Raw genomic sequence first — 11,748 nt, 5'->3', positions numbered from 1 at the left:
AAGTTATATGTGACCCTGTAACATTCTCTATGTTATTTATATAATTAGCAGGTTATTTTCTCCTCTCTTTTTTCAGATTTTAAATTAATGTTTTAGTAAAAAATTAATCAATAGTTTTATGTCAAGTGATCTGATTGTCAGAAGTTGACATTCTGTTGATGAAAGTAAAAATAAAAATACAAAAAGCGGGTACATTGGGAAATGCTTTATTGATAGTAATAATGCCAACTATACTACTATTGAAAGATGAGATGACCATTGACATATCCTAGTTACTTGAGACCTTAGCCATTGCTGTCATTTCATTAACTAAACCCTCAATAAACTTGCATTGGATATCCTTGTTCAACAAAAACTCCTTCCATTTCTTCTGATTTGCTCTAATTAATTTACCTGGCTGCTTGTCAACCTCCACCATCACCATCTCCACAGCTTTTTTAATATCTTCTTTACCAAAATAGCCATCTTCATCCCTCCTATTTACCTCCACCCCAGCTTTCATATCACCACTCACCAGCTTTGCATTCAAGAACTGATCACCTTTCTGAGGCAACATAACAACTTGACAGTCATTCACTAGTGCCTCTATCACTGAACTGAACCCTGAATGGCATACATAGCAACCTACACTGGCATGAGCAAGTATGTTCTGTTGCTGCACCCAACCTGAATGAATGATTCCCTTGTCTTTCACTCTCTCCAGAAAACCTTCTGGTAAAGCTCGGTTTAGTTCGGCTGGGACATCGACATTGGCAGGAAAATTTAAGACCAGAAAGAAAGGTAGCCCAGTTTGTTCCAAACCTAAAGCCAGTTCTTTGATCTGATCATCATTCAAGAAAGTTTCACTTCCAAAAGAACAGTAAATAACTGTTCCATCTTCAAACTTGTTTAACCAACTAGCCCATCTCTCTTCCAATTTTCCTGAAGGTGGGTCAGGAACTACTGGTCCTACTAGAAAAACAGGTTTATCGAACTGCGATTTCACGTATTCTATATAAGGCCCCTCCATTTGAGAACAAGTCTTAGCTAGTATAGCTGAGCAACCCTTAAGTCCTGAGAGTACACGGTCATATACAGTAGGACCACCATGGAAGCTCTTGAAAATATATAGAAAATCTTGAGCCTCAAAGGTTTTGACTGAGGTGACAGAGGTGATAGGAAATCCAGGTGGAGGTTTCTTCATGTCTTCAAGAGTTGGATATTTCTTGGGTTGAGGAACTCTAGCAGGGCAAGTAAGAAAAGCAGTGGAAAGTGCAACAAAAACAGAGTAAAAAACAGTCTTGATCCCTAATTCATCAGCCATTTTAGGGAGCCATTCTTGAGCAAAATCAAAGAGAACAAAATGGGGTTTGAGATTGGAAAGTAGAGACTTGATTTGTGGTTGCATTTGGTCTAAAGCAACTTTGAGAAGTTCAGCAGTTACTGGTGTCAATTCTGCAGTACTTTCTGCACCAGGAGGTAGACCTTCAACTTGAGGAAGAGTAAGAGGGACTATATGAGTAGTGGGAGCAGAATTCAGCATAGATTTGACTCTGCTAGCATTGCCAGATGCAGTGAAAAAAGAAACTTTGACACCATGAGAGGAAAGCTTGTTAGCAAGCTGAACAAATGGACTAATATGACCAAAAGCAAAAAAAGGGAACATAACTATATGAAGAACATCATTTGAGTTCTCATTTTCCATTTTTGATTCTCTGGTTTAATATTGAGAGAGTGAGTGTTCTAGTGTGTTAGCTATGCAGACAATTAGAACTTGCATATATATATATAGGAGTAGACGAGAAAGTAAAGGCATACGAAGAAAGGAGGATTGTAGAATGGTAGATAGGATGAATGGTGAGGTGATGAGGCATTTGCATATTGGCCTCGTGGACGAACCGTCAACCAACAAAAGACTTCCGGTATATTCTGTTGACCGACAAAGTTAGTTACTAGTAGTAATTACTCCATATTGCCTTTCCTACTTGTATTGACTTGACACCGTAGTCATAATAGAATAATAATTTTACTATATTATTCTTAATTATTACTATGTAATCTAATAATTGAAATCAATTAAAATATTTTTGAAGTTAGGTAGACACTAATAATTCCCTTAAATTCCAATCCAATAATTAATAATGGGGATAAAATAAGTATGAAATGGTAAATTATTCCTTGATTTTTTAAACTGTACAAGCAAAAGTGGACATCTATTTTTAATTTACTAGAACAAGTAAAAATGTACGGAAAAAGTAGTACATAACCTTTGATACTCGTGAATGACTGCCACTTTGAAGAGTAACCAGTAAACTTGCCCGCGCTTTGCGCAATCATAAATAATCTCTATAAACTTGTGATTCAATTTTTATCTATCTAATACCTCAATATTAAAAATAATCTAAAAGTATTTTATGTAAAAAGTGAAATTAACTTTATTTTTTTGTTTGAAAAGAATACTCCAAATGTACAAGTTTATGATTTCAGCACGAAACTTAATTTTGAAAATTAAACCAAACCTACAATTAAATTTTAGATAAAATGAATATGAGAAGTAATCACTGTAACACAATAAGAAAAAAGCTGAAAACAAAAGTTTCCATAACTCATTTATTGGTAATTTTTAACATACAGCTCAATAGAAGAAAATTGAGCAAGTAGAAGAGACTTTATATCAAATCTGTGGTAAACTTCAAATAACGAACTACTTACAAAACAAAAGATCCTAAAAACTTTAGCTGCTATAAAGCTATCCTGTATTTCAATATGTTAAAGTGTATTTGAATATTCATTCCCGACAACAAACAGATGTAGTAATTGTTAAAATATTTCGCTTCAGTGGTTCAAGGGATGGGTGGACTCCTTATATGCACTTGGACAATTCTCCTCTCATAAGCTATCTTTTGGGGTTGAGTTAAAATGTCGGCCCATGATACATTTCTTTACGGATAATAACAATCTCAAAAGTTGTCAAGAAAAAACTCACTCAAAAAAGAAATCCAAGTAAAAGCTTTCACTCATGCTCCCAATTATCCATTATAGCAATTGAAAATGTTGCCGAAAATTTCAGTGAAATATCTAAGCATTTTGGGCCAAATTCGACCATTGGTCGAAAGGGAGTTGGAGAACATCCTATTTATCAAGCTTTCAGCCTCCTCCAATTTGAAGAAAGAGAGACAGAGAACAAGTAGTCAAGAAAAATCTGTGCTTCCCTTCGTTGTTTTAGCCCTTTTGTTTTCCTTGTGGTATTGCCCACTTAAGTATACATTTGACATGTTTCTACAGATATGGTTACAAAAGATAGCTCTCTTTGTATGTGACCCTTAAAATTCTTCTATGAGTGTATTGACACATTAAAGACATTAAACAGGACTTAGAGCCCGTTTGGATTGGCTTATAAGTTGGCTTATAAGCTGTTTTCAGTTTTTTTGAGTGTTTGGCTGGCCAGCTTAAAGTCATTTTATGCTTAAAATAAGCTCAAAAAAATAATTGGACCCATTTGACTTAGTTTATCTAAAGCAGCTTATAAGCTGAAAACAGCTTATAAGCCAAAAAAAATAAGTTGGACTACCCCAACTTATTTTTTTCAGCTTATAAGCTGCAAACAACTTTAAGCTGTAAGCCAATCCAAACGGGCTCTTAAATAGGAAAGGGAAAATGTCATTCTCTATATGACTAACCCAAAATTGCTTGTACGGTTCTAGGAGGGTTGAATGAGAGAATTAATTGAGCTTTATTGCAAAGTTGTACGTGGGCTTATTATTGCAACCTAATAATTACTTGACTACTTAATTTATGAGGTTTGTGCTAAATCCAATTAATTAGTAATTTTTTTGTTAATAAGTAAAGAAAAATGGCAAATAAAGATAAATATGAATGATAGTCATTGAGATGTGTCACATCATCTTGTCTATGTCTAGCTTTATATTATATATAAATATAAATTGTTTTTGGTAGCTTACTAACGGAGGTCTCAAGTTCAAAAGGGGTTATATCTTAGAAATAAAATCGAGGGAAAAGGGTCAAAAATATTTCTCTACTTTGTTTTAATGACTAAAAATATCTTTCATTACAATGTTGGTTCATTTATGCCCCTTTCGTTATGAAAGTTAACAAATATAACTTTCATTTGACGGAAATCCCAAGTTGATTCAAATAACCCGATTTCACAAAAAATAACTCACTCCCATATTTTATCCACCCGAACCCGTCTCCTAAAATAACCCAAGTCTTCCTTCTCCGATAATGGCAAACAGAGCATAAATCACACTACGCAAACAGCAATATTATTGATTTATCAAGTATATATAGTAGTATCCTAACAACGTGGTATCTACAACAAAGAAATGGAAATCTTGATTCGTCAAATGACCACTAACAGAGATTTAAAGGAACCATGTATTTTCCTAACCATGCTTTCACGCTACCAGGGAAATAAAGCTATTTAACCGAAATTTGGTATCTATTAACATCAAATATAAAGCACACCCATTTAGTGTATTATGCTCTGTTTTGCCATTATCAGATAATGAAAACTTGGTTCTGACGGGTCGGGACGGGTAAAATATGGGAGTAGAGTTATTTTTGGTGAAATCGGGTTATTTGAATCAATTTGAGAATTTTCGTCAAATGAAGGATATATTTGTTAACTTTCATAACGGCAGGAGCATAAATGACTTAAAATTATAACGGAGGATATTTTTAGTCATTCAAAAAAAGTAGAGGAATATTTTTTATCCTTTCCCTAAAATCAATTAAGTTATCTAACACACTTGGATATAAAATATATAAAGTGAAGACTTCATTATTTAAACTCTTTCTGAATTTGCCAAGACTGACGCAATTACATTCTTTTTTTAAGAATAAAAATTATAAAGATATTTTAATTTTGAGATAAGGGTCAAAAACAAATCTCAACTATCATTTTTTTTAGTTTCATACCTAAACTATTAGAAAGTTCAAAAAAGTTGAGAGAACTACCTAAACTATCACTATCTAGTTTGCAAAACACACCTCAAATTATTCTTGAATGACATGTGATCTACACTATCCATTTTATATAAAAATGTTGCCAAGTGTTGTCCACGTGGATAAATAATGTCACAATGACACCTACATGAAAATTTTAAAAAAAAACTACAGTATTTGTTTTAAAAAACAAACTGAAGAATAATAATTTTTGTAAAAAAATATCAAAAATTATAGAAAATAAAAAAAAATAGTTAAAAAAATGGAAACGTTATTTTTTTTTAAAAAAATAAGAAAAATGATTATTTAGTTTTCACATTTTAAAAAAAAATCAACTTTTCCATTTTTTAAATCATTTTTTTTTCTGATTTTCTAAATTTTTTGATATTTTTTTACAAAAATTATTATTTTTAAAAAAATCCAGATTTTATTTTTTTAAAATAATGTATTTTTTTAAACAAAATATATATACAATTTTTTTTTTATAAATAATATTATTTTTTTATTTCCATATAGGTGCCACCATAACATTACTTATGCCATATGGACAATTTTTTTGAGAAAATTTCAGCTTCACTTGTCTTTTGGAGAGTGAATTCATACATTTAGTTCAGGTGTGTTTCTCAAACTAGATAGTGATAGTTTAGGTAGTTTTCTCAACCTTATGATAATTTAGGTATGACTAAAAAAAAAGTGATAGTTAAAGTGTGTTTTTGACCCTTATCTCTTTAATTTTTCTAATGATCATTTAGACACTTTTAGTCGATAGAAATGTGTTTTGTGAACATAACAAATCATTGTATTTCACTTCAATTAAGAATGTGTGTGGGTTAATAATACTCCCTCCGTTTTAATTTATTTATCTTACCTTTTTTTTTAGTCTGCTTAAAAAAGGAATGTCACTTTCTATATTTGGTAACTCTTTACACTCATCATACTGCCCGGTACTTCCTCATTTTCATTTTACTTGATCCTTCTACTGAAAATAGTTTTTTCTTTTTACTTATCCATTTTAACAAATTAAGAGCGGTTTATTATTTTCTTCTAATTTACCCTTATCATTAACTAACTATATAAAACAAAAGCAGTCAAATTTATATTTGCAAATCATAATAATAAGGATAATTTAGTAAAACAAACCCATAATAAATAATTTTTTAAGAGGACTGTCAAGTCAACTAGGCTCAAGTGAAACGGAACGGATGGAGTATGTAACACCCCAAAATTTTCTTTTTTGAAAGTAACACCTCAAATTTTTAGAAGAAAAAAAAATATTTTTTTTAGTTATGTTTCGGGTGACCTGACTTCGGGAGGTCGTAACCCCATCCGAATTTGAGAATTTGGGAAAACTCATAAAATGAAAGTTGTAGATAATTGAAATACCTTTCCAACCATATATTATGGGCTTATAGGTGACATCTGGATAAAGAGTTATGGACGTTTTAATGCAGAAAGGTCAAGCTGGACAGCAAAATTCGACCCAACCCGATTCCAAGTCGGGTCAGGCCCAACCCCTTAGCCCATTAAGGGATATTTTCAGCTCCCTTCTTCATTTACAGACCAAGATTTTCCAGAACCTCCTAGAGAAAGAGAGAGAAGAGAGTAGAGAGAAAAAAACCAAGATTTGATCAAAATCGGAGCTCCGAATCCCAAAGCTCGTGAAGAGAAAAGTGTAGTACGAGTTGTCATCGTCATTTTAAGCTAAATATTGACCTTGGGGAAGGATATTTTCGTGGTTGAGCTACTGCTAAGGTATGTATAAGATTTATTTTATGTTATTAAAGTGTTTATTTGGAGTTTTAATGGATTAGAACGGAGAAAATGACATTATAAACTCGTTTGTTGCCTTATTGCAATTTATGAATTGGGGGCTGTTTTGTTGGATTTAAATGGGTGGAATTGGTTGAGTTATGATGTACAATGATTGTTGATGTTGTTGATAAGTTGCTGTTTTCGAAATTGGGAGAATAAAGTGTATGAAAATATCGTATACAAAGCGTATACTGGGCTGTTTTGTATGATTTTTATGGCTGTTTTGTGATAATATTTTGGGGCTGTTTGATATGATTTTTGTGTGGCTGTTTTATGATAATATTTTGGGACTGGTTGGTGGTTGTTTTGAATTGTTTTGTGGGCTGGAATATCAAGGGAGTTGCTGCCCAGATTTTTGTTTTGCAAACCCGTTTTTGGATTGGGACTGCTGTTAGAATTTTTAGCATAACTCCTTGTATACAGCTCCGTTTTGAGAGCTTCAAGATGTTCTGGAAATCTATTTCATAGACCTAAAACTTTCATCAAGGCTGTAAAACCCAGTTTTGCCTTTAGCTACCCGAAAAGGGGTGATGAAGTGCAGGGGGAGGTGCTGTCCAGATTTCTGTTTTGAACATTCTACATGGACTGCTGTTAGTATTTTGAGCATATCTTTTTGTACAAAATTGCTGTAGGGGTGATTCGAATTTCTATGAGACCCTAAGACATATATCTACAACTTTCATTGAGGACACAAAGTCCAGTTTTTCCATTTACCCCTTCGAAACGGAGCAACAATACAAGACGGTAGCGCTGTCCAGAATTTCTGTTTTGATAGTTTGGGCTGATTTTCGTTGATTTCGTGTTTAGTTGTGATGTGCTGGGACTTTTGAACTTAAGTAGATATTTATTTGTGTATTTAAGGTATATATGCTCTTGTACAAGCTAAGAGGAATTATTTGACGAAGTGGACTTTGATTGGTCTATGGCGTAGATGATTTGAACTCCTCGAGTTGTGGTAGAACTTGTTGTGTGGTAAAACGCCAAGGTTTGTGTATAAACTTGAACTTAAAATATCTTTATTTTTCTGGAATTTTGAAGTATCTTGATGAGTTATTTCTTTACTCTTCATCTTATATTATTATATGGTTATTGTCTCAAGTATTGCAAGACTTTTGCTAAATCGCCCACTTGTACGAATTGCTTGATCATTTTGCATTCTTGTTGGGACTTTGTCCTTCTTGTTATGGTGACTAGTCATCGATATTGGCATGCCCCTCGATTCGGATCTTGCCCATCTTGACTTTGGATTTACATTTCGTCTTGACGATGGATTTTCGTCCATTTTCGAGTACAAGTGGAAAGCCACTTTCAACATGGTTCTTGATTCTCTTTGTCACACCCCATTTTTTACCCGGAGGTTAAAATTAGAAGTACGACGTATTGGAGATTCCTGTTTTTTTGTTTGTTGTTTTTAAGGAGTCGCCACCTAATTACTTATGGTGAATTAGGACACCTAAAGTTTATTAAAGTTATGTTTAAAGTTAACTCTGTTTAAGGTCTGCGAAACTTAAGATTCTAGGTAAGGGTTCAATTAGTCTAAAGGGAAGGTATTAGGCATCCTTTAAGACCCATTAACAATGGTTAACCGACCGGACTTATGATTAATTAGGCTAAATGTAAATATAATATTACAGGAAAAAGGAAAGTAATTTTATAAGTATGGCCAAAGTTATAGATAAATATGTAAGGATGCTATTTAAAATAGAACTTATAAAAATAATGATAATTCGTATAAAAGAGTGCTTTTAATGCTATTTTGAAATACGATTTATAAATGTTGTTAGAGTTTAAGACGAAAGTATAATAGCGTTATTTAAAGTAATACTTATAGAAAATAGTAATCGCATAAAAGAGTTTAGTTAAAAATAAACTAAAAGGAAAGCGGGATATGTAATGTTCGTATATGGAGGAAATGACTAAAATTTAAAAGAGTTATTTAAATAAAAAAAAAGTTTTTAAAGATTATTCTAGACAAATATGTATTTCAATATGGATTTGCTTAAGTGTTGGAAATAATCTAAGGTGAAAGAGTTGTTCGTTGAGTTAGTTTGCTTTTTGTTTCTTAGAATAAGCTAACCTAGTGTAAGATTTGGAGCGTTTTAAAAATTTCTAAAATAGAAAAGTATAATTTGGTTCCCTTAGTCAAAAGTATATAGTCATGATACTTTGAAAATCAATTATTCTAAAAGATAAATATTAATAAATAATTTCGACATAAACTAATGGAGCTAATTGTTAGTTTTCTCTTTGAATTAACTACCCACAACTAAACTGAAATCCCCAATGTTACTAAAGTTTATCTAAATTAGCAAACACAATGTTAATCATACAATACGCGTTAAATGCACATAAAAGAACAAAATAAAAAGGATGATGGAATAGATATAACGGAGATGGGCCCAACCCATCTCCTTGGACTGTTACGATTTGCTGATGGCTGGGCCTCGGCCCAGATTTCATTTTTTGTTTTTTCTTGCTGTGGACAGAGGATAGGAAAGGAGAAGATCCCGTTGGGCTATGGCCCAACACCAAATGCGGGAGATGATGAGTCCGAGAGACCCGTGTGCGATGTTCATGCATAAAATGAAAAGGAAAAGATTAGTATACGAACCATAAACGGATTCAAACACGCGAGATAGAACGAAAAAATGAAGCAGCCGATTATACGTATATGTCACGTATATTTTAGTATATCTCATGTATACATAGATATATAAACAACTGTAGGTGCATTGGAAGTATTCCAACCGGCTAATTAAGCTATTATGATCACAATCATAGTTCCCAAACAACAAACAAAACAACCCAGCAGATAGGGAGCACGGCAGATTAGCATTATTTGTTCCAAAGAGAAGATTCAAACATGAAGCAAGGCAAAACAGAACCTTCATCAGGGATTGATGATCAACAAAGGTGCGCAAACAACAGTTTTGTTTTCCCTGATAAGCAATCTCAATATTCTATTCTATTATAATTCAAATGGCTCAGCAAAAGAAAAGAAAATATGAGCACCAATGAAGGAGTCCATACAGAGATGAAGCCAGTTGAAGCTGGCTGAAAACTACAGCAGTTTTTTTTTTTTTTAAAAAAAGGCAAGGGACATCAATTCAATACTCCACAAGACATTTATCGAGCGGAGCAATCTATTCGCAATTTAGTGGCTTTAATTTAATCAGGAACTGCCTATAGCTATTCAACAGCTTCTAAGCAAGCAGGAGAAAAGATATTGAATAAGTAGAGTCGAAGTCATGGCAGCACACAAATATCTGGAAACAGCATAATGCAGCAAGGAGGTAAACATAACATACATGATAGATTGCTATAATTAGGATAGGTTAATTAACATATAGCATTCAAGAGGATGAAAGGGAAAACAAAGAGGAGGGACTGGAATATAGGTGAAACAACCCACAATCATGAAAATTGAGCAGAAAGTTCAGCAACTTATTGTTCAGAGAAAGCAAAAAAAGAACAGTTTGAGAAGATTTATAACATGGGATGCATTAACATTTAGTCCCGACCCAGATATTATCAGCATAGTTTATATACTAAACTCATGTACATTTTTTTTTTTTTAAAGAGTGTGTGGTAGTGAATATACCCTGTATATCTGGTATATCACTGGACAGTCTCTAGAGAAGCCCAGACGATAAGGGCATAAACAGCCAGCTGAATCATGCTAAGGAGTTAACACTCGATGACCACATATAAACAGTACTAAAAAAAACAACAGGGCACACCTACCATGATGAAAGCAAACAGGCTTAATTTGGGAGCGGACTGATCTTTCATGCAACATATAGAGCAAACAGCCTAGACAGAAACCCATATTATTTCAAAAGTAATGGAAACTGGGTCTCGGACACACTAATTGGGTTCTGACCTTATGTGCATTAGACTTTGAGCAAGAGACTAATATCATTCTCAGAACAAAGATGACTAAATGAGACTGAGCCATACGATAATCAGGCTAAGCAAATCAAGAATATCACACTAAGCAGATGATGCCATTAAACTAAACTTAAGCATGGTCATTAAACCGAACAGAATCTGGACAATAAACACATAACTGGGCTGATTTCTGAACTTTGAACAAGGAAATTATGCTACTCTTTTAAACAGATCCTGATGTTAAGCATATCAAATATTAGAACCAATCGTTATCAAGAAGTCATCTAAACCTGAGCGTATTGGTTAATAACATGATTTTAAGACTATTATTACCAGTTGACATCTAATGCATCGAACCATACTTCAACAATAAGCATGCTTGAAACTGAGCATATAGCTATAGATTAACATTAAACAGAGATTCCTAATCAAACATATGAACGGATTTGACGCCCAATCTAAATCAATTATCAATCAAGTGACACGACTAGCACACCAAGCGGGCATGAAATTCATTGAATAAAATTAACTAGGACTAACTAACTTCAGAGAATCGACTCATATGAATACCCGATAGAGATTCAAGCCATATTTTCAGATGAAACACTGAATGCGCTAAATGAGCAGCAACCATTATTAAACGAAAAAAATGTAGCTTCCTATCTTTATGACCTCGGATATACAGAATTTTATCGCAACATCCAACTTGAAACTAAAAACACTTTAATCATGCAACCAAAAAAAATCACCGACACAGATAAGAGTTAGATCGAAACCAAAGGGAAAAAGAGGAGGGTGGCACTGACCTGCTTTGCGCGCAGTGAACTGAGGTCGTCGGGGTCTCGAATCTACACTCGAATGCGATGAACTCGAACCCGAAAATAGTCTTCCAAATCGAAAATTTTGATGGAATCGATTACTCTCTTCAAAGAGAAGTTTGGTTTGATTTTTTAAATAATCCTGAATGTAAGTGAAAGAATGATTCGAAACACACTGGGATTTGAACAGATTCGAAATCTAAAGTAACGGAAGGGTCCAAATGTTGAATGTGGTAAAATCTCCCCCCTTTTTTCAGAACAATTCGTCCTAGATTTATAG

General features: G+C 33.4%; 1 protein-coding gene across 1 annotated transcript; it reads right to left on the bottom strand.

Moving 5' to 3' along the window:
- Positions 1-114: 114 nt before the first annotated feature.
- LOC132610527 (anthocyanidin-3-O-glucoside rhamnosyltransferase) lies at positions 115-1,747 on the bottom strand. Its single transcript, XM_060324848.1, has one exon. The coding sequence runs from the start codon at positions 1,682-1,684 to the stop codon at positions 269-271; it is 1,416 nt and encodes a 471-aa protein (XP_060180831.1). The 5' UTR covers positions 1,685-1,747; the 3' UTR covers positions 115-268.
- Positions 1,748-11,748: the final 10,001 nt, after the last annotated feature.

The sequence above is a fragment of the Lycium barbarum genome, chromosome 9 (genome assembly GCF_019175385.1).
Source record: "Lycium barbarum isolate Lr01 chromosome 9, ASM1917538v2, whole genome shotgun sequence".
NCBI classification, from domain to species: Eukaryota; Viridiplantae; Streptophyta; class Magnoliopsida; order Solanales; family Solanaceae; genus Lycium; species Lycium barbarum.
This window is presented reverse-complemented; position numbering and strand designations above follow the sequence as displayed.